This window comes from Carassius auratus, chromosome 16 (assembly GCF_003368295.1).
Source record: "Carassius auratus strain Wakin chromosome 16, ASM336829v1, whole genome shotgun sequence".
In the NCBI taxonomy this organism is placed as follows: domain Eukaryota; kingdom Metazoa; phylum Chordata; class Actinopteri; order Cypriniformes; family Cyprinidae; genus Carassius; species Carassius auratus.
Genome location: NC_039258.1, coordinates 24,612,495 through 24,637,751, shown reverse-complemented (window position 1 = coordinate 24,637,751; position 25,257 = coordinate 24,612,495). Strand labels below are relative to the sequence as shown.

General features: G+C 34.8%; 1 protein-coding gene across 1 annotated transcript in view; it reads right to left on the bottom strand.

Annotated features, from left to right (window-relative positions):
- Positions 1 to 8,326: 8,326 nt before the first annotated feature.
- The window catches only part of LOC113115641 (U1 small nuclear ribonucleoprotein 70 kDa-like), an 18,733-nt gene continuing 1,802 nt past the window's right edge, over positions 8,327 to 25,257 (bottom strand). The window contains exon 2 of the mRNA XM_026283173.1: positions 8,327 to 8,422. Within this exon, the coding sequence (XP_026138958.1) occupies positions 8,327 to 8,422 (96 nt within the window). The remainder of the gene's footprint in view (positions 8,423 to 25,257) is intronic.

Below are 25,257 nucleotides of genomic sequence, written 5' to 3'. Positions count from 1 at the left end.
GCTATGTAAACTCTCTCTCTGTGCTGGCTGCTTTAAAAACAAAACGTATATGCCTGTTTAATGATCAAAAACTGCTCCAAACATACAGAATTGAACTATTTTAATAGCTGAAACAGTGGTATAAGCTGTTTTGGGAGAATTGGAAAAAAAGACGGGCTGAACACCCTCAAGTGAGTTGCGGGGCAAACCGAAAGTTGATGCCGAATGTCCAGCACTCTTCTTCACTGCTCCGACTTCTCGTTTGTACCCTATCTGTTTTTCCCTATGTAAAAACTAAAATTAAGTTGTAAAACTTAAAGTTATTTATTTATTTTTTTATTGTGTTAGGCATGGTGGGCCGCATGTGATTTCATGACGTGCCGCGGGTTGAGATCCACTGGTTTAGAGCTCCAGGATTTGTGGAGTAGCAGGACCCCCAAATAGACTGACAAAAGTCATAATAGGAACAAGAAATACTTCCACTACTACTTCGTTTGTGATGGTCGTTTATTTTTTAGATATTAAGACGCAATGTTTTCAGTTTGTTGATGACCTGACTTTGTCCTGTCAGCGACAGTTAACGGTTATTTTATCATATGTTACTGCATCACTTACAGTTTCTCTCAGATGACGACAAATTTCTTGGTTGCACTTTATTTTACAGTACGTGTACTTACAGTGTATTTATCTAAGAAAGTTCTGGTAATACAAGGTAACTACATGGGGTAGGGTTAGGTTTAGGGGTAGGTTCAGGGTTAGTACCTAGTTATTACAAAGTTATTGTAATAACTATAATAAGTACATAGTATGTACATGAGGAACAGGACTGTAAAATAAAGTGCTACCAATTTCTTCATCCGACCGGATAATGAGAAGCGCCCTACTTTCACTGTCGCTTCAGTTGGATGACATTTATTTTATTTTCTTAAACAGTGCGTGAATGCGTCACATTGTTATGGTTGGCCCGGAGTAGACGTCTTGCGTCACTGCGTTCTGAACTCTTACGTGCTCATACCGGTAATTTTCCTTCTGCGTTCACACACAGCAGAATTCCGAATTTACTGGTAATGTTACAACTTCTCATACCATTAAATTGCCAGAACGAATTTACCGGGATTTTTTAAAAGATCCTGTTCACACATGATCTCTTTACGGCAATTTACCAGTAATTTTGCGGAAAAGTCTGTATGTGTGAAAGGGCTTATTGTAAATCGATTAGATGATTTTGTAAATTGAGTGTAAAAAGATGTTTAATCGTTGTTATCGATCAGATGCTGTGCATCAGCTTGTTAACGCTGTTTTCTTTAAACTCATTAAGTAATTTAATGAAATAAAGTTACAAAACTTTAAGTAACATTGATTAAACCAATTTAATTTAATGTTGATATTTTGATGAAGAAAACTTAGATGGCAAAACTATTGTAAATTAGTGCCTCTGTTTGATAATAAATCAACAGTAATGTGTAAATCCTGTTCTTATGTTACAGGGACTTATGAACACACACTTGTTCTCATCCACTGATGAAACCCTATTTACTGTAAAGCATAATTCAGTAAGTATATAAATGAAAATTAATCTTAACTGCACACACTCTTTACATGCATTTATTTTTAGGATCATCACTGATTTGTGCTGTTTTTTTTTTTTTTTTTTTTTTTTTTAATAATATTAATTTCCAGGTATTTCCAGTTACTATTTTGTCATTTGCAAAGTGCTTAATAGCAAGTAACTTTTGAAGCAGTTGTGGGCACACTGATTTTGTAGCAGTTTCCAGTTGTTTTTTTAAACAAGCAACATCTTAACATCTGAAGAATGTTGTCTTGAGATTGGGTGCCACACTTTAGAGAAATACCCATGCACCAGGTCACATTTAAAATTATTATCTCTATTTATTTATTTATTTTTCATTTCTACATGGATAAGAGCACAAAGCTTCAGACAAAACCACATTAACTTTTGGATGAAGTAGTATAATAGAGCTTTAAAGCAACACCAAAAGGAAATTTCTTAAGACGTTTTTGTAATAAGGTCAGGATAATTAACTTAAGCAGCTTCAGTTTAGTAACTGTATGTGTAGATGAGGACTTTAAATTTGGGTATCAAAAATGAGTGGAAAAAGGGGAAGTCCAAAAAATGTACCCCAGGGATAAAGTAATACATTTGTAAAATTAAATGTTGCTAGAATTTCAAATAGCTGTAATACGATTTCCCGGTTATGTGTGTAATGTGTATATTTATGTGTATATATAAATACACACATATGTTTAAAATGTGTATTTATTCATATTTATGTGATTTATAGTAAATATAATTATATTTATATTTCTTAAATAACTAATATATGTATATCTCGATTTGACAGTCTTAAAATTACCTTCATAACTTACACAACCTTAACCAATAGCACTGTGAGAACACAAACTGATTTGCAGAGTCTTAACCTGTTCAATTGTCCTACAGGTATTTATGCTCTTGAAGAGCTGGCACACTGTTGTATGGTATGACACAGCTGTGGACAGATTGTCCCGCACATGCTCTCCTGTGCTGGCTACAGTGATTTGGGGTTCCAGTGTATCATCGTCATGAACCTCCACAACTTCTGGATCAACAATGTCTCCATTCAGAAGACCGAGGTTGTGGAGCACTGCACAGCATGCAACAACATCTGGCACAAAGGCAGGACTCATTTCCAGGGCCTTGAAGAAGAAGAAGGTGGAGCACAGCTTGTCTTCATCATCCTGATGGCTCTCTCAACAATGTTTTGTGCACAAGCATCATTGGTGTTGAATTAAACCTGTGCCGGATTCTGTACAGGCTCTCTGTATGCTTTGATGAGGCAGATGAGTGCACTCAAACAAGGACACACACCATCTCCCAGGATGTGTTTTTCTGTAGGTGGATACAGGGCTCCAGTGTAAAAAGGGCTGTTTTTCAGCACCCTGGCATCATACACAGACCTGGGATACTCAACAAAGATATCAAGGTAGTTCCCCTGGTGGTGACCTGCAGCTGAACAGAATAAACCGCTTCCTGTTGAAATAATACTGGGCTTCACTTGCTGGAGGTTCAGTTTGTATGTGACAGTCATATATTGTTCCAGCTACCAGAAGAAAAGCTGCTTCCACTGCCTGCCATCTGTGGTGGGGAAGGCAATCAGCTTCCTCAAGATCCCCATTACAGACCTGTCCTGCTCATTCTGTCCACAATGTTATTCAGCTGATGCTGAAGGCCAGTGACATCAGCCTGTATGATGCTGTTCACAGTCTGTAAATTTGTAGTTTTTGTTTTTTAGGATAAAATTTCAATAGGTTACACGTTTTTTTTGCTATCTTTTGCTATCTCACTATCTTTATCTATATCTATCTATCTATCTATCTATCTATCTATCTATCTATCTATCTATCTATCTATCTATATCATATATATTAGGGCTGTAGCTATCGAATATTTTAGTAATCGAGTATTTTACCAAAAAAATCCATCAATTAATCGAGTAATCGGATAAAATGTGTTTTGCTTAATTAAAGTGCAATATTAATTATGCAAGTGAAAATAATAAAAGATGAACAACTAAGTTTCCTTTTTTATAAAAAAATATTTTTACTTTTTATAATAAATCAAAAATAAACATTTAATTATTACCCATTGTTTCTCAGTCTGTACTTGTACTGTGAACAATGACAAGAAAGTTGACATGAATTAAGTGCATTTAAGTGCCATTCAGTTGGGGTTTTAAATAAAGCATTTTCTGAGATGCACATTAAATACATAAAACATTAATTTACATAATTATTATAATAATAATCTTTTAATTATTAAAAATGAACTTAACTTTTTGGTAAACAAAGGGGATTTACTATTAAAAAATAAAACATGAAAGAAATGTTGTGTGATTAAACCTAAAAAAAATAATGTTTGATTATTTATTTTTTTAGTGGTAGGCTATGTACATTCTGCTGAACAATAGTCTTTAACCGGACTTTTATTTTGACGGGTTGACGTACCTTTACAGTTCTGTGTATGTGACGCTAGTTTTACTCAAATCAAATGGTCAAATGCTCATGAAGTGACTGTCAGAGCAGTTCAGGAGATGTTGTTCATGTGTTCATGTCCTTATTTACTACATGCGCACTTCAGTGTGTGTGATAAAGAAAGACGCGATTCTGCTCCATTCATGAACAGTGACATGCAGAACATGCAGGATTCATATTTAAATAGACTGTAAATTTAGTTTTATATGACTGGATTCCGCGATTCCCTCCGCGTTTTCTGCATCGCGGAAATCATAGGGCCCTAGTTGTGGTATGTCAGCTCTATCTTGCAATGGACACATACCACGATGTTCTTATACAGTCACCAGACCTGAAACCAATCGAGATGGTTTAGGACAGGGATCCTCAAATCTGGACCTCGAGATCCACTTTCCTGCAGAGTTTAGCGCTAACCCTAATCAAACACACCTGAGCATGCTAATCAGTGTCAATCAATCGCCGAGTCCCAATTCGCCTACTTATACTACGACCTAAAAATATGTACTTTTTTTGTGAGGAAAAAGTACATACTTTTGAATGTGTAGCAAAAGAGTATGCACGTTCTGGGACATACTTCGATGATGTCATGCAACGTGAACGACAATGTTGTTGCCTAGTTACGCACACCACAACTGTTAACATTTCATTCATTCTTTATGTCCAATAAAATTTTATTTACTATTCCCATCATTTTTTCTGATCGTTTTTTTTTTACAATACATTTTACAATGTGTTCTTCTACCAAGTTGAGGAGTGAAGAAGCAGGGCGGCGTCGTCGTAGAACCAAACGCAGGTCGTTTGTGAGGCGGCTGGTTCTGACGTTCATGTGCAATATGTGTAACGAAATAAAATATAACTTTAATTAGGGTTAAACATTTGAATTCTTACACTTAAAAGCTGAGGGCGCATCTCCGTTGCTGCATCCGGCTGCCATGTTTACATCAACGCAAAGCCATCGCAAAGCTCCTCCCTCCCGCACGCAATGGGTTGTGGGCAATATTAGCACTTAGAGTGTGCATTGATCTGCACTTCGAATTCTAACCGGAAATAGTAGACCATCCGGGTATCTTTGGAATACTCTTTTCAACATACTACGATTTGGGACGTACTAATTCTAGTTTTGCATACTATTTAGGACAGATAGTATGCGAATTGGGACCCAGCAAATGTCTTTGGGATCATTCGAAAATGGCAGACAGGTGACTTTATTCAGGGTTGGAGCTAAACTCTGCAGTGCATTGGACCTCCAGGGTAAGATTTGAGGAAGGGGGGGTTTAGGGGTTAGCTGGACTGCAGACAGAAGGCAAAAGGGCCAACAAGTGCTAAACATCTCTCGGGGAACTCCTTCAAGACTGTTGGAAGACCATTTCAGGTGACTACCTCTTGAAGCTCATCAAGAAAATGCCAAGAGTGTGCAAAGCAGTAATCAAAGCAAAAGGTGGCTACTTTGAAGAACTTAGAATATGGCATATTTTTAGTTGTTTCACACTTTTTTGTTATGTATATAATTCCATATACAATTACACATGTGTTAATTCATATAGTTTTAATGCCTTCAGTGTGAATCTACAGGAATAAAGGAAACTCTTTGAATGAGAAGGTGTGTCCAAACTTTTGGTCTGTACTATATATATATATATATATATATTAAAAATCACCCTTTAAATTGTGATTCATAAATTGTGAATAAAAACAGAATGCAATGATGTGGAAGTTTCAAATTTCTGTATTTTATTATACAACATAGATTACATATCAAATGTTTAAACTGAAAAAATGTATCATTTTAAGGGAAAAATAATATTAAAATTTTCATGGCATCAACACTTATCAAAAAAGTTGTGAAAAGGTCATGTTTACCACTGTGTGGCATCCCCTCTTCTTTTTATAACAGTCTACAAATGTCTGGGGACTGAGGAGACAAGTTGCTCTAGTTTAGGAATAGGAATGTTGTCCCATTCTTGTTTAATACAGGCATCTAGTTGCTCAACTGTCTTAGGTCTTCTTTGTCGCATCTTCCTATTTATGATGCACCAATTATTTTCTATGGGTGAAAGATCTGGACTGCAGGCTGGCCATTTCAGTACCTAGATCCTTCTTCTACGTAGCCATGATGTTTTAATTGATGCAGTATGTGGCCTGGCATTGTCATGATGGAAAATGCAAGGTCTTCCCTGAAAGAGACGACGTCTGGATGGGAGCATATGTTGTTCTAGAACTTGGAAGTACCTTTCAGTTTTAAACCAGTTTTTTTCCAACTGGTTATTTGATTGAACTGTCCGAAAGAACCGGTTCACTTGAGCACCTGCTCGGTGCCCTTTTGTCAAAGCAAAATTTCCTAGAATTTTTTTGTAATAACATTCCCTTTTGTGAATGCCTGCCCACGCCCAATTATAATATTAGTACAATTTATTCATAATAATTTAGCAGTAAATAAAATGACCAACATGATGACCTTTCACCTTATGACGACGACCTCACCTGGACGAATGCTAACGCACATTTTTTAATTGCTGAAGGATATTTTCAACACCGCAGCGGCTGGTAAGTGGTGTTTCATTCTCAGCGAAGTGATTTTGATGTTTATTTACTTATTATTATTTTACAAGAACAATGTGATGTGAGAACATGAATATATGTTGTTTATATTGCTGTGTGTAGCCTGTAGTGTAGAAGTAACACTAGCGTGCTGTTTGAGGGAGAAAAGTTTCACAGGCATCGAAGGGTCTGTTCTTTTTTTATGTTATTTGACATAAATAAATATATATATATATATATATATATATATATATATATTATTTTTTTATTTTTTTCTACAATAGCAACAGTGTGTACAACAGCAAGACCACTTTAGCCTGTAAACTCAATAATATCTCTCTGGAAATAAATGTAAAAATATCAATGTCAATAAATAATGCATAATATACGTGACATCAAAGTGCAGTGTGAAGAATATGAATAACAAATGTAGCCTGTCATTTGTTTAGATTGCAAAGGTGTTCGATTTTAGACAACAACAACTACAACAGTAATAATAATATGAATCACTATATTCCAGTGTAACAATTTTTTATGTTTTGTATCAATATTTAAGGTGGACTTATTGATTAGGTGCAAGAGTAGTAGTTATGGTTAAAATAATAGATTAATGCTGAAATAGTAAATTGAGCCTTGTTCCTAGATGGACAGAGAGTGGAAAGTAATAGATCATATGAGGAGATAGAGAAAGAGGAAGAAAAAGAGGGAAATGTAGATGTAAATGTTTCTCAAAACTGCATCAAAGCATTTGCTGCTGTATCAATACATAACCATCCATATCGATACGCGTATCAGCAAGGAATGCATCACAATATATTGCTGCATTGTTATTTTGAACAGTGCCATTTAAAACCTTGTTACATGTCCCCTTTTCTACTTTGAGCACCTGCTCCTCCAAAGGTCTCTCAACGGCCCTGTTCAGAGGGAGTGTCAGCCACGTTAAAAAAGTTAACCGCTTAAGTAATTTGTGGATTAATGCGTATTGGTGACGCAAACCATTTAAAGCGCCAACCCTTTAAAGTTTGAGCATATTGTTTGCAAACTGCAATTGATTAATTAATTAAAAACAAAATAGTTGATAATCTGTGTTGTTTTTGTGGTTTAGTAGCAGTAATATGCAGTTATTAGCCTTGTCCACTGTATTTTTTGTTGGTTTTCATGAGACTTCCCCCAATTGCCCCCCCCCCCCCCCAATCAAAATTGTCTGGAGCCGCCACTGGTTGTATCTCTCTATTAGTTCTATTGGATCTTAGTGCTGCGTTCGACACTATTGACCACAACATTCTTTTGCATAGACTAGATAAATTTGTTGGTATTAAAACCCCTTTGCAGTCAAAGATCATTGACGGCCCCAGATTAATATTGTTTCACTTTCACAGCACGTTAAACATCACACTCTTACTTGATCTGGAGAAACTGTGCATCAGTTGAAGGTTTAAAGACTCTAACTTCGAAAATTGACCAAAGTTATTTAGTAATTTATGTCAGGAGTGCAAAATAATAAATCCGCATATTGCCAAATTTAAATAGAAATTCACCAATCATTCATATTCAGTCACGTCTGCAACCGTTTATTTGTGTTCACATAGATTCACTGAACAGGGTAAATAAGGATTTATAAACCAAAGATGCATATCAGCGGAGATATATGGATATATTTACTCATGTTTACTTCATATTTCTTCAGACAGAATCGTAATTTCTATTCATTTTCCACTGATTTACACAATCTGATGATAAATAGCCTCTCCCAATGCTGTCTCTGTGTGTGTGCTCCTCAGTGCTCACGCTGTAAGTCAGACTCCGATTGGTCCTTCGCCTTGTCAATCTTAGAGTCCAAAGACAGACTCCGATTGGTCCTTCGCCTGTCAATCTTAGAGTCCAAAAACCGGACAACATCACATCGTGTCACATGGTTTGTGTACACTTCTGTGTTGATATCTGCCCACAACTCACAGATACACCTCTGTACCACGAAATATCTGAATAATAAACATGCGATTACAATAGTAAAGCTTGAGATTTTGCTTGAGATGAGATTTTCTTGAGATTTGGGGCATTTTTATTGAAAATATTGAAAATGTACATCTGAAATACTAACTTGTACAGCGATGTAACAGGCTTTAAATATAATAGTTTTACAACAGTAAAGGACCAAATTCAACCGGAGATTGCAAAAGGAAGTTATTACAAACACTCGATCAGGATTTAAAGTGCGTTTTGAGTAAAAGTATACTAAGCAAGCAGTCCCAATACCCTGATAGCTTAAAGCAAAGAACTCCTTAAGTGCATACGGAAAGATAACTTATGGAAGATAGAAGTAGCGAAAGGTGGTCTTTTATAACAGCTAAAAAGAGCAGCATGCCCCTTTAGCAGTACGGCATATGGTAAATACTAAAATTTAGGTAACAGCATTAGCCCTTGTCCAGATAACGTTTAGTATTGATTAGGGCTGTCACTTTTGTGAAAAAATCATTTTAGATTTTTAAGACACAAGTGTTCATTGAATTGATTGTAAAATCGATTTTCCTTGTCTAAAAAAAGAAGTTTCCTTTTTCAACGTCAAATAACGGACGAACGTAAAGAGACTACTGGAAACGCACAAGTCAGCAATATTTCTTATTTATTGGCATGAAGTTTCTGGCAGAATAACAAACAGCAACAGGAGTGCAACATTCTCAAAAAAATATATATGCAGAGGGGACAGCTGCCATAACAAAAGAAAAACATCACTGCAGGCTTCAACCCGGCTGCATTTATAATTTAGGCATTTCAAAAATCTCCAGGATTATTTTCAATAATGATTCAATCCATTTCAAACAACTGTTCAAAAAATTTAACTTTAAATGGACTTGAGAACAGTCCATGTGTGTTTTTTTTATTTATTGAACGTAACCGACACGTAGGCTAGGCGGCACTAGGCAGGCATGAAATGCTCAAAAAGGCTAGGGCCATTACAAATTTATTGGACAGGAAAACAAGTTGATCAACATTTTCGGGGTCCAGAGCAGAGCGTTTTTTATTCACTTTATGTCCAGCTGTTGAGAAGACGTGCTCCGACTGCACTGTTGTCCCAGTGACACTCAGGTACAGCTGCGCAAGGTGGGGGTATTACCGGTCGCTGTCAGCTTGCAATCGTCCTTTTCATAACTCAGAATCTCCTGTATTTAGATGCGCGAATGAGGTGAATTCACATCTACCGCGCCACGAGACCTCCCGTCTTTACATTGACTTATCACTGAAATCATTCGCGCCAGACGCTCTATTCGCGTGTGAACACAGCATAAAGGGTCTTTCACACAGGACGCGGTATGCGCGGTGCTGGACCCTGGGCTCAGCGTTGCCCTTCAGATACAACAGAAAATTCCGACACAGTACAGTACTAGTCCATCCATTTTGATTTCCGTGCTTGTTTGGATGCCCCGATCGATTCTATTGGCTGCGCTGGTAATTGTCACAGAGCGCAGCGGCAAAAGTTGAACTATTTTGAACTTTGACCGCGGCATGCGCACTGCTGCACTTTCGCCTGTGTTTTTACGTCATTTGAATTAACAGTTTAAAGCAGGCGTCGGTCAGCTGCTCGCAGATCACGCCTTCGTTGACAGCTTGTAAATCCTATACTAAATATAAATTATACTATAGTGATAATTTTGACTTATGTCTGTTCTAGAGACGTTACAATTTTTTGATAAAGCTCTAATTGGTTTTCTTTTGGAAATATGTTTCAAATTAATCCTGAATGCATTTATGACTGTAAAAGCATATCGGTGTGTGTCACAATAGCAAAATTGATCAAAGAAATCGCTATAGTTTTTTTTTTTCATATCACACAGCCCCAGTTCATTCAATAAATACAGTTAACAATCTAGCTTCTAAGTACTTAGTTATTAACCCAACAATAGTGGGGTCAGTTAATTTTTTTGAAGTAGGCCACGCACACATATGTGTGTGGTTGTGTGGGCCGTGAGCTGAAAAAAGGTTGGGAACCACTGCTCTAGACTTAATCATCAGTAGGGGTCTAAACATTTAATCCATTGTAATTAAGGACTAGTGTTGTCACGGTACCAAAATTTCAGTATTCGTTACCGATACCAGTGAAAATCCATGGTTCTCGGTACCAATTTCGGTACCAAAGCAAAACACAACAATATGCTAATTAAATTTTTTTTTTTTTTAATTTTAAAACTTTTATCACTAAAAATAAAACCAATGCCATTCTTTATACTTATTTACAATTGTGTTTAAAGTTTTTCTACAAGTTATATAATTATGAAAAACAGTAAACAAGTTTCACCCAAATTTAATTAGTCTTTTAATTTATGAAATTTAAACACATTTTATTTTTGGTAAATAAAGGGGATTTGCTATTAAAATTAAAACATGGAAGAAATATTTTGTGATTTATTTCTTTAAAAAATAAAGTTTTATTAATTTTTTCAACAGTAGTAGCAGTATCACATATATTTTACAAAATAATTGTAATATTTAGTAGCACAATGCCTTTATGTAAAAATGATTTTTTCATGAATGCATTTTTGTCATTTGAACTGAACTTAAGACTGGTGGTGATGCTTAAGATATTTTTGGTCATTGATGGTTTCAATGTAGTAATAGATCATATGAATTATTATTAAAAGATAATACTGCTACTAATTCTACTAAAATACTAACAATATACAATGCACTATGGATTGATGAGCTGCTGGGTTCATGAATATTAATCACGTTGTGTGCGTTCGATCGAACTGATTTGCTGAAATCAAAACAGGGACAATGAAAATTGAAATTGCCATTTGCGCATTAGCTCTTCCCACTACTGGAAAAACCGGCATATCTTCTTCTTGTTCGAAAAATACGAATAATTCTAAATGAACTCCATTATTATGACAGGAGAAGACAACAAAGAATATAGTTTACATGTAGCATGTCGATTCAGCGTGGTAAGACTCTTGCTCTCTCTCTCTCTTTGCATGTGTGAGAAACAGTGAAGCGTTTCAGTAATCAGTAAAGCGACGGAGAGTCGAGCACCTTGTTTACAGAGCGTCAAATACAGTGCTGTGCGTCCACTGAGATGAAGCAAAAAGTACAGATCGCTTGATGGAGAGAAAACTCTGAAGCTCAGATGCTGAAATTAATGCAAGTATCACGCGCTTCAGTCTATGTAGTAAACAAACCCGCACGTCTCACTGCGGTCAAGCCAGCCGCACTTCAGAAAAACACCGTCAAGCCAGCCGCGAGTGAAATTTAGATGCGCGTGTATTACTATAATTACGGCAATAGCAGGAACAACAGAGAGGGAACGCGCTTTCAGAGCGCTTTTCATCTATACGTTCTATCTATTTGATATATGACGACCTTTTTATCCCATCTGCTCTAATATTCGTGTAACTTATTGTTTTCCTTGACTGCTCTGTATTACTATAATTTTCAGCCTTTCAAAGCATTACAATTATTAGTAGAAAACGAGATATGGGACATTCATTGATTTAGAAGACACTTTTTTATGATGAGAAAGAAGCAATTAAAGGTCAGTTCTTATAGAAGACATCCCATACTATATACATACCTCACATAAAACCATTTTACTGGAGCCTTTTCGAGATATAGGATAATATTACACTTTACAAGTCTTTTAAGATCCCATTTCTAACAAGTAGAAAAAAACAATGGTCAGTTCTTATAAGGGACATCGCATACTATATGCAAACTTCATATCAAACCATTCTACTGCAGCATTTTGGAGATATTGGACATTAGTACACTTTAAAGGGCCATAAAAGATCCAATGTCTAATAAGTAGAAAAAAACAATGGTCAGTTCTTGTAAGGGACATCGCATACTATATGCAAACTTCATATCAAACCATTCTACAACAGCATTTTTGAGATATGGGAAATTATTACACTTTAAAGGGTTATAAAGATCATATTTCTAATAAATAGAAAAAAACAATGGTCAGTTCTTATCAGGTACGTCCCATACTATATACACACTTCATATGAAATCATTTTGCTGCAGCATTTTTGAGATATGGGTCCATATGGCGATTTAGAGGGCTATAAAGACCCCTATAGCGGAGTACAAAACTTTTTATCCACAGGAAGAAGGAGGCGGAAACCGGCCATCAATCAAATGAAGCTTTTAATAACAAAATAAACACAAAACACTGCGACAGCCCTTCACGGACGACTGTCGCTTACAAACAAAAACCAAACACAAACTAAAATCATGGCCTGGCCTGGCCCTCTCTCGTTGTTCACTGTCGTCGCCCCTCTTTTGTATCCTTCCATCTCCACCGCGGGACGCGAGACCGGTGAGTGGAGCAGGCATCGCTCATTTCCAGTCACTCCACTGGCCTCGTTCCATTCTCATGGCTCGCGGCCCCGCCCCACTCATCACAACCCTATTTCTAATAAGTAGAAAAAAACAAAGGTCAGTTCATATAAGGGACATCCCAAACTATATGCAAACCTCATATCAAACCATTTTACTGCAGCATTTTTGAGATATGTGTCCATATCGCGATTTAGAGGGCTATAAAGTCAACATTTCTAATAAGTAGAAAAAAACAAAGGTCAGTTCTTATCAGGGACGTCACATACTATATGCACCCTTCATATGAAACCATTTTACTGCAGCATTTTTGAGATATGGGACAATACAATGATTTAGAGGGCGATAAAGACACCATTTCTAATAAGTAGAAAAAAACAATAGTCAGTTCTTATCAGGGACATCCCATACTATATGCACACTTCATATGAAACCATTTTACTGCAGCATTTTTAAGATATGGGACAATACAATGATTTAGAGGGCAAGCATTTTTGAGATATGGGTCCAAAAGGTGATTTCGATGGCTATAAAGACACCATTTATAATAAGTAGAAAAAAACAATGGTCAGTTCTTATAAAGCACATGCCATACTATATGCACACCTCATATCAAACCATTTTACTGCAGCATGTTTCAGATATGGGTCCATATGGCAATTTAGAGGGCTATAAAGACCCCATTTCTAATAAGTAGAAAAAAATAATGGTCAGTTCTCATCAGTGACGTCCCATACTATATGCACACCTCATATCCAACCATTTTACTGCAGCATTTTCCAGAAATGGGAAATTATTACACTTTAACGGGCTGTAAAGATCCCATTTGTAATAATTAGAAAACAATAATAGTCAATTCTTATCAGGGACGTCTCATACTATATGCACACATGATATCAAACCATTTTACTGCAGCATTTTCCAGAAATGGGAAATTATTACACTTTAACGGGCTGTAAAGATCCCATTTCTAATAAGTAGAAAAAAAACAATGGTCAGTTCTTATAAAGGACATGCCATACTATATGCACACCTCATATCAAACCATTTTACTGCAGCATTTTCAAGATATGGGACATTATTACACTTTAAAGGGCTATAAAGATCCCATTTGTAATAAGTAGAAAAAAAATAATAGTCAATTCTTATCAGGGACGTCTCATACTATATGAACACCTCATATCAAATCATTTTACTGCAGCATTTTTGAGATATGGGTCCAAATGGTGATTTGGAGGGCTATAAAGACATCATTTCTAATAAGTAGAAAAAAACAATGGTCAGTTCTTATGAAGGACATGCCATACTATATGCACACCCCATATCAAACCATTTTACTGCAGCATTTTTTAGATATGGGACAATACAATGATTTAGAGGGCTATAAAGACACCATTTCTAATAAGTAGAAAAAAACAATAGTCAGTTCTTATCAGGGACGTCCCATACTATATGCACCCTTCATATGAAACCATTTTACTGCAGCATTTTTGAGATATGGGTCCAAATGGTGATTTGGAGGGCTATAAAGACATAATTTCTAATAAGTAGAAAAAAACAATGGTCAGTTCTTATAAAGGACATGCCATACTATATGTACACCTCATTTCAAACCATTTTACTGCAGCATTTTCGAGATATGGGACATTATTACACTTTAAAGGGCTATAAAGATCCCATTTCTAATAAGTAGAAAAAAACAACAGTCAGTTCTTATCATAGACGTCCCATACTATATGCACCCTTCATATGAAACCATTTTACTGCAGCATTTTTAAGATACGGGACATTATTACACTTTAAAGGGCTGTAAAGATCCCATTTCTAATAAGTAGAAAAAACAAAAGTCAGTTTTTATCAGGGACGTCCCATACTATATGCACACTTCATATCAAACCATTTTACTGCAGCATTTTCGAGATATGGGACATTATTACACTTTAAAGGGCTATAAAGATCCCATTTATAATAAGTAGATGAAAACAATGGTATGTTCCTATAAGGGATGTCCCATACTATATGCACACCTCATACCAAACCCTTTTACTGCAGCATTTTTGAGATATGGATCCAAATGGTGATTTAGAGGGCTATAAAGACCCCATTTCTAATAAGTAGAAAAAAACAATGGTCAGTTCTTATAAAGGACATGCCATACTATATGCACATCTCATATCAAACCATTTTACTGCAGCATTTTTGAGATATGGGACATTATTACACTTTAAAGGGCTATAAAGATCCCATTTCTGATAAGTAGAAAAAAACAATAATCAGTTCTTATCAGGGACGTCCCATACTTTATGCACCCTTCATATGAAACCATTTTATTGCAGCATTTTTAAGATACAGGACATTATTACACTTTAAAGGGCTGTAAAGATCCCATTTCTAATAAGTAGAAAAAACAACAGTCAGTTCTTATCAGGGATGTCCCATACTATATGCACACCTCATATCAAACCCTTTTACTGCAGCATTTTTGAGATATGGGACATTATTATACTTTAAAGGGCTATAAAGATCCCATTTCTAATAAGTAGAAAAAAACAATAGTCAGTTATTATCAGGGACGTCCCATACTATATGCGCACCCTTCATATGAAACCATTTTACTGCAGCATTTTTAAGATACGGGACATTATTACACTTTAAAGGGCTATAAAGATCCCATTTGTAATAAGTAGATAAAAACAATGGTATGTTCCTATAAGGGATGTCCCATACTATATGCACACCTCATATCAAACCATTTTACGGCAGCATTTTCAGATATGGGACTATATGGTGATTTATTGGGCTATAAATATCCCATGTTGCTCCCACATTATCTTAAGTGTTCTTAATACCTGTGTATATACAATGTAACTACATGTGTACGTAATATATAACACAGTGTAAGTACACATTGGTATATAGTATCCATGGCTATAATATTTTTGTAACAACCCTCAGAATGGTTTGTGCAAGTACAAATGTATAACAGGACATGTAAATCTACATTTTGTAACAACAATATGTAAGAGTAATTTGAACCATTTGATCCAGGGGGTGGAGATGGGTGGGTTTAGGGTTCGGTAAAGTGGGAGGAGTTGGTGCAACACTTTAACACCAGTGTACTTACATGGTAACTCCTCAGGAACTGTCGACTTCATTTAAAGTGCAACATTGTGGACACCAACCACATTTTATATGTAAAGCCTAATTTACTTGCCACTGCAGTGTAACATAGGGGTAATTACATAATAAATTGAATATTGCTATTAGTCCTGTTACACATTTGTACTTTCTTACCAATAAATTTGATCACCAATGTCCTGTTGCACATTTGTACTTACACATACCATTCAATGGGTTATTACAAATATGTAGTTACACAAACATTAAAGCTATAGATACTATGTACCAATGTGTACTTACACTGTGGTTACATACTACATACACATCTAATTACTAAGTACACAGGTATTAGGGACACAATATAAAGTGGAACCCCCATTTCTAATAAGTTGAAAAAAAAAACAATATTCAGTTTGTATATTGGAGGTGCCATACTATATTCACACCTTATATAAAAAAGTTTTACTGCATTTCTAGCATTTTGCAGAGATGTTTTTCTGTTTTTCTGAAATGTATTCTGTTTCAGAGACCTAGAAAGACCCCATTTCTAATAAGTAGAAGAATACAATGATCAGTTAGTACATGGGACATCCCACAAGCACACCTTATATAAAACTATTTTACTGAAGTATTTGGTGTATAAAGATATTTTACCATAGCAATTTGGGGTTAAAAATCAAGAAAATCCTCAGAAACTCCAGTTTTGAGAACTATTTCAAATAAGTTTAAAAAAAGGCCATTCCTTCTAAAGTTCCTCCTACATTTTCAGCACACCTAATGTGAAGTCTGTGTACTGTGGCAGTTTGTAGAAGCATGCATTCATATAGAACAAAACACTCAAATACGTTTTAATATTTCCTCATTTTTTGCAACCTATAGAAATGTTTTTTTCAAATACTTAAAATAAATAATGGCCTTTTCTTACAAAGTAGCTCATATTCTATCAGCACAGATAATCTGAAGTCTGTGTACTTTGGCAGTTTGTTGCATACATCCAAATTAAATATATATATATATATATATATATATATATATATATATATATATATATATATATATATATATATATCAGACTTCAGATTATCTGTGCTGATAGAATATGAGTTACTTTATAAATATAAAGACTGGATATTTTTTCCCCAGTTTTGAGGTTTATATAAACATCAGGTTAAACACATACAGTAGATAAAAATAATGGCCTTTGCATGCAAGGCACTCCCTATTCTATCAGCAAATATGAAGTCAAACACACTTGTCTGTCACACTATAATTCACACACTTTCTAAACACCAAATATGGAGTCTTTGCTCTGTGAAAGTTTAGAGTAGCTTGCATTCAATGGATAAATGGATCATAGCGTATCCCCAGTCTTGTTTCTGGAAATCTCAATTAAAGTTCAGTTCCAACCCTAATCTAATTAAGAGTCAGGAACAATTCATAGTTACAGAAAGGTTTGCTGGAGCAGGATTGACACTGAACTCTGCACGAAGGTAGTATTATTATGTGCCTTTTAAAAATAGTAAGTGTTCCTACTTATGTAGTTAAATAGCATTTTGTTGAATTAGAATACATGTAAGTCCAAACTGCCAAAGTACCCAGATTTGATTTTAGCTGTGCTAATAAAGTAGGAGGTGCCTTGCATGAAATGGGCATCGTTTTCCTCTACTTTTATAAGCTGACATTTCTACATGTCTCAAAGTTATGCAAAGTCTCAGAACTGACTCTGAATGCATGCAGTTCCAGATTGGTAAACTGAAATGTTTTTTTTTTTATAATGGCTGCACATATTTGGTGATGTCCCTTATGACAATTGTTTATTATTATTATTATTATTATTGGAATAGATAAATGTAATGTTTTATAACTCTATATGTGAAATACTTGCTAGCTCTTAAAAAAAACATACAGTAAAATGTTTTCCATGGATTTACTCATAGATTTTAGAAAACATTACATTTCTCTATGAGCCTCTGAAGTGAATATACCCTTTATCTTTATAGCCCCCTAAAGCACAATATAGGTCCATATCTCATTAATGCTGCAGTAAACTGGGTTTTATATCAAACCATTTTGTGTGCATATAGTATGGGACATCAATGATAAGAACTGACTGTTGTTTTTTTCTACTTATTAGAAATGGGATCTTTATAGCCCTTTAAAGTGTAATAATGTCCCATATCTCAAAAATGCTGCAGTAAAATGATTTGATATGAGGTGTGCATATAGTATGGAATGTCCCTGATAAGAACTGACTGTTGTTTTTTTCTACTTATTAGAAATGGGATCTTTACAGCCCTTTAAAGTGTAATAATGTCCCGTATCTTAAAAATGCTGCAGTAAAATGGTTTCATATGAAAGGTGCATATAGTATGGGACGTCCCTGATAAGAACTGACTATTGTTTTTTTTCTACTTATTAGAAATGGGATCTTTATAGCCCTTTAAAGTGTAATAATGTCCCATATCTCGAAAATGCTGCAGTAAAATGGTTTTATATGGCGTGTGCATATAGTATGGGACGTCCATTATAGGAACAGGCCATTGTTTTTTTTCTACTTAATGGAAATGGGATCATTACAGACCTTTAAAGTGTAATAATGTCCCATATCTCGAAAATGCTGCAGTAAAATGGTTTGATATGAGTTGTGCATATAGTATGGCATGTCCTTTATAAGAACTGACCATTGTTTTTTTCTACTTATTAGAAATTATGTCTTTATAGCCCTCCAAATCACCATTTGCACCCATATCTCAAAAATGCTGCAGTAAAATGGTTTGATATAATGTGTGCATATAGTATGGGATGTCCCTGATAAGAACTGACTTTTGTTTTTTTCTACTTATTAGAAATTGGATCTTTACAGCCCTTTAAATTGTAATAATGTCCCATATCTCGAAAATGCTGCAGTAAAATGGTTTGATATAAGTTGTGCATATAGTATGGCATGTCCTTTATAAGAAATGACCATTGTTTTTTTTCTACTTATTAGAAATTGGATCTTTACAGCCCTTTAAAGTGTAATAATGTCCCATATCTCAAAAATGCTGCAGTAAAAGGGTTTGATATGAGGTGTGCATATAGTATGGGACATCCCTGATAAGAACTGACTGTTGTTTTTTTCTACTTATTAGAAATGGGATCTTTATAGCCCTTTAAAGTGTAATAATGTCCCATATCTCGAAAATACTGCAGTAAAATGATTTGATATGAGGTGTGCATATAGAATGGAATGTCCCTGATAAGAACTGACTTTAGTTTTTTTCTACTTATTAGAAATGGGATCTTTACAGTCTTTTAAAGTGTAATAATGTCCCGTATCTTAAAAATGCTGCAGTAAAATGGTTTCATATGAAAGGTGCATATAGTATGGGACGTCCCTGATAAGAACTGACTATTGTTTTTTTCTACTTATTAGAAATGGGATTTTATAGCCCTCTAAATCATTGTATTGTCCCATATCTGAAAAATGCTGCAGTAAAATGGTTTTATATGGCGTGTGCATATAGTATGGGACGTCCATTATAGGAACAGACCATGGTTTTTTTCTACTTATTGGAAATGGGATCTTTACAGCCCTTTAAAGTGTAATAATGTCCCATATCTCGAAAATGCTGCAGTAAAATGGTTTGATATGAGTTGTGCATATAGTATGGCATGTCCTTTATAAGAACTGACCATTGTTGTTTTCTACTTATTAGAAATTATGTCTTTATAGCCCTCCAAATCACCATTTGGACCCATATCTCAAAAATGCTGCAGTAAAATGGTTTGATATAATGTGTGCATATAGTATGGGACGTCCCTGATAAGAATAGACTATTCTTTTTTTCTACTTATTACAAATGGGATCTTTATAGCCCTTTAAAGTGTAATAATGTCCCATATCTTGAAAATGCTGCAATAAAATGGTTTGATATGAGGTGTGCATATAGTATGGGACATCCCTGATAAGAACTGACTGTAGTTTTTTTCTACTTATTAGAAATGGGATCTTTATAGCCCTTTAAAGTGTAATAATGTCCCATAGCTCGAAAATGCTGCAGTAAAATGGTTTGATATGAGGTGTGCATATAGTATGGGATATCCCTGATAAGAACTGACTTTTGTTTTTTTCTACTTATTAGAAAATGGATCTTTACAGCCCTTAAAAATGTAATAATGTCCCATATCTCGAAAATGCTGCAGTAAAATGGTTTGATATGAGGTGTGCATATAGTATGGGACATCCCTGATAAGAACTGACTGTTGTTTTTTTCTACTTATTAGAAATGGGATCTTTATAGCCCTTTAAAGTGTAATAATGTCCCATAGCTCGAAAATGCTGCAGTAAAATGGTTTGATATGAGGTGTGCATATAGTATGGGATGTCCCTGATAAGAACTGACTTTTGTTTTTTTCTACTTATTAGAAATTGGATCTTTACAGCCCTTTAAATTGTAATAATGTCCCATATCTCGAAAATGCTGCAGTAAAATGGTTTGATATGAGTTGTGCATATAGTATGGCATGTCCTTTATAAGAAATGACCATTGTTTTTTTCAACTTATTAGAAATTGGATCTTTACAGCCCTTTAAAGTGTAATAATGTCCCATATCTCAAAAATGCTGCAGTAAAAGGGTTTGATATGAGGTGTGCATATAGTATGGCATGTCCTTTATAAGAACGGACCATTGTTTTTTTCTACTTATTAGAAATGGTGTCTTTATAGCCCTCTAAATCACCATTTGGACCCATATCTCAAAAATGCTGTAGTAAAAGGGTTTGATATGAGGTGTGAATATAGTATGGGACATCCCTGATAAGAACTGACTGTTGTTTTTTTTCTACTTATTAGAAATGGGATCTTTATAGCCCTTTAAAGTGTAATAATGCCCCATATTTAAAAAATGCTGCAGTAAAAGGGTTTGATATGAGGTGTGCATATAGTATGGGACATCCCTGATAAGAACTGACTGTTGTTTTTTTCTACTTATTAGAAATGGGATCTTTATAGACCTTTAAAGAGTAATAATGTCCCATATCTTGAAAATACTGCAGTAAAATGGTTTGATATGAGGTGTGCATATAGTATGGAATGTCCCTGATAAGAACTGACTTTAGTTTTTTTCTACTTATTAGAAATGGGATCTTTACAGCCCTTTAAAATGTAATAATGTCCCGTATCTTAAAAATGCTGCAGTAAAATGGTTTCATATGAAGGGTGCATATAGTATGGGACGTCCCTGATAAGAACTGACTATTGTTTTTTTCTACTTATTAGAAATGGAATTTTATAGCCCTCTAAATCATTGTATTGTCCCATATCTGAAAAATGCTGCAGTAAAATGGTTTTATATGGCGTGTGCATATAGTATGGGACGTCCATTATAGGAACAGGCCATTGTTTTTTTCTACTTATTGGAAATGGGATCTTTACAGCCCTTTAAAATGTAATAATGTCCCATATCTCGAAAATGCTGCAGTAAAATGGTTTGATATGAGTTGTGCATATAGTATGGCATGTCCTTTATAAGAACTGACCATTGTTTTTTTCTACTTATTAGAAATTATGTCTTTATAGCCCTCCAAATCACCATTTGCACCCATATCTCAAAAATGCTGCAGTAAAATGGTTTGATATAATGTGTGCATATAGTATGGGACGTCCCTGATAAGAATTAACTATTCTTTTTTTCTACTTATTACAAATGGGATCTTTATAGCCCTTTAAAGTGTAATAATGTCCCATATCTTGAAAATGCTGCAGTAAAATGGTTTGATATGAGGTGTGCATATAGTATGGGACATCCCTGATAAGAAATGACCATTGTTTTTTTCTACTTATTAGAAATTGGATCTTTACAGCCCTTTAAAATGTAATAATGTCCCATATCTCAAAAATGCTGCAGTAAAAGGGTTTGATATGAGGTGTGCATATAGTATGGGACATCCCTGATAAGAACTGACTGTTGTTTTTTCCTACTTATTAGAAATGGGATCTTTATAGCCCTTTAAAGTGTAATAATGTCCCATATCTCAAAAATACTGCAGTAAAATGATTTGATATGAGGTGTGCATATAGTATGGAATGTCCCTGATAAGAACTGACTGTTGTTTTTTTCTACTTATTAGAAATGGGATCTTTATAGCCCTTTAAAGTGTAATAATGTCCCATAGCTCGAAAATGCTGCAGTAAAATGGTTTGATATGAGGTGTGCATATAGTATGGGATGTCCCTGATAAGAACTGACTTTTGTTTTTTTTCTACTTATTAGAAATTGGATCTTTACAGCCCTTTAAATTGTAATAATGTCCCATATCTCGAAAATGTTGCAGTTAAATGGTTTGATATGAGTTGTGCATATAGTATGGCATGTCCTTTATAAGAAATGACCGTTGTTTTTTTCTACTTATTAGAAATTGGATCTTTACAGCCCTTTAAAGTGTAATAATGTCCCATATCTCAAAAATGCTGCAGTAAAATAATTTGATATGAGGTGTGCATATAGTATGGAATGTCCCTGATAAGAACTGACTATTGTTTTTTTCTACTTATTAGAAATGGGATTTTATAGCCCTCTAAATCATTGTATTGTCCCATATCTGAAAAATGCTGCAGTAAAATGGTTTTATATGGCGTGTGCATATAGTATGGGACGTCCATTATAGGAACAGACCATGGTTTTTTTCTACTTATTGGAAATGGGATCTTTACAGCCCTTTAAAGTGTAATAATGTCCCATATCTCGAAAATGCTGCAGTAAAATGGTTTGATATGAGTTGTGCATATAGTATGGCATGTCCTTTATAAGAACTGACCATTGTTGTTTTCTACTTATTAGAAATTATGTCTTTATAGCCCTCCAAATCACCATTTGGACCCATATCTCAAAAATGCTGCAGTAAAATGGTTTGATATAATGTGTGCATATAGTATGGGACGTCCCTGATAAGAATAGACTATTCTTTTTTTCTACTTATTACAAATGGGATCTTTATAGCCCTTTAAAGTGTAATAATGTCCCATATCTTGAAAATGCTGCAATAAAATGGTTTGATATGAGGTGTGCATATAGTATGGGACATCCCTGATAAGAACTGACTGTAGTTTTTTTCTACTTATTAGAAATGGGATCTTTATAGCCCTTTAAAAGTGTAATAATGTCCCATAGCTCGAAAATGCTGCAGTAAAATGGTTTGATATGAGGTGTGCATATAGTATGGGATATCCCTGATAAGAACTGACTTTTGTTTTTTTCTACTTATTAGAAAATGGATCTTTACAGCCCTTAAAAATGTAATAATGTCCCATATCTCGAAAATGCTGCAGTAAAATGGTTTGATATGAGGTGTGCATATAGTATGGGACATCCCTGATAAGAACTGACTGTTGTTTTTTTCTACTTATTAGAAATGGGATCTTTATAGCCCTTTAAAGTGTAATAATGTCCCATAGCTCGAAAATGCTGGCAGTAAATGGTTTGATATGAGGTGTGCATATAGTATGGGATGTCCCTGATAAGAACTGACTTTTGTTTTTTTCTACTTATTAGAAATTGGATCTTTACAGCCCTTTAAATTGTAATATGTCCCATATCTCGAAAATGCTGCAGTAAAATGGTTTGATATGAGTTGTGCATATAGTATGGCATGTCCTTTATAAGAAATGACCATTGTTTTTTTCAACTTATTAGAAATTGGATCTTTACAGCCCTTTAAAGTGTAATAATGTCCCATATCTCAAAAATGCTGCAGTAAAAGGGTTTGATATGAGGTGTGCATATAGTATGGCATGTCCTTTATAAGAACGGACCATTGTTTTTTTCTACTTATTAGAAATGGTGTCTTTATAGCCCTCTAAATCACCATTTGGACCCATATCTCAAAAATGCTGTAGTAAAAGGGTTTGATATGAGGTGTGAATATAGTATGGACATCCCTGATAAGAACTGACTGTTGTTTTTTTTCTACTTATTAGAAATGGGATCTTTATAGCCCTTTAAAGTGTAATAATGCCCATATTTAAAAATGCTGCAGTAAAAGGGTTTGATATGAGGTGTGCATATAGTATGGGACATCCCTGATAAGAACTGACTGTTGTTTTTTTCTACTTATTAGAAATGGGATCTTTATAGCCTTTAAAGAGTAATAATGTCCCATATCTTGAAAATACTGCAGTAAAATGGTTTGATATGAGGTGTGCATATAGTATGGAATGTCCCTGATAAGAACTGACTTTAGTTTTTTTTCTACTTATTAGAAATGGGATCTTTACAGCCCTTTAAATGTAATAATGTCCCGTATCTTAAAAATGCTGCCAGTAAAATGGTTTCATATGAAGGGGTGCATATAGTATGGGACGTCCCTGATAAGAACTGACTATTGTTTTTTTCTACTTATTAGAAATGGAATTTTATAGCCCTCTAAATCATTGTATTGTCCCATATCTGAAAAATGCTGCAGTAAAATGGTTTTATATGCGTGTGCATATAGTATGGGACGTCCATTATAGGAACAGGCCATTGTTTTTTTCTACTTATTGGAAATGGGATCTTTACAGCCCTTTAAAATGTAATAATGTCCCATATCTCGAAAATGCTGCAGTAAAATGGTTTGATATGAGTTGTGCATATAGTATGGCATGTCCTTTATAAGAACTGACCATTGTTTTTTTCTACTTATTAGAAATTATGTCTTTATAGCCCTCCAAATCACCATTTGCACCCATATCTCAAAAATGCTGCAGTAAAATGGTTTGATATAATGTGTGCATATAGTATGGGACGTCCCTGATAAGAATTAACTATTCTTTTTTTCTACTTATTACAAATGGGATCTTTATAGCCCTTTAAAGTGTAATAATGTCCCATATCTTGAAAAATGCTGCAGTAAAATGGTTTGATATGAGGTGTGCATATAGTATGGGACATCCCTGATAAGAAATGACCATTGTTTTTTTCTACTTATTAGAAATTGGATCTTTACAGCCCTTTAAAATGTAATAATGTCCCCATATCTCAAAAATGCTGCAGTAAAAGGGTTTTGATATGAGGTGTGCATATAGTATGGGACATCCCTGATAAGAACTGACTGTTGTTTTTTCCTACTTTAATTAGAAATGGGATCTTTATAGCCCTTTAAAGTGTAATAATGTCCCATATCTCAAAAATACTGCAGTAAAAATGATTTTGATATGAGGATGTGCATATAGTATGGAATGTCCCTGATAAGAACTGACTGTGTTTTTTCTACTTATTAGAAATGGGATCTTTATA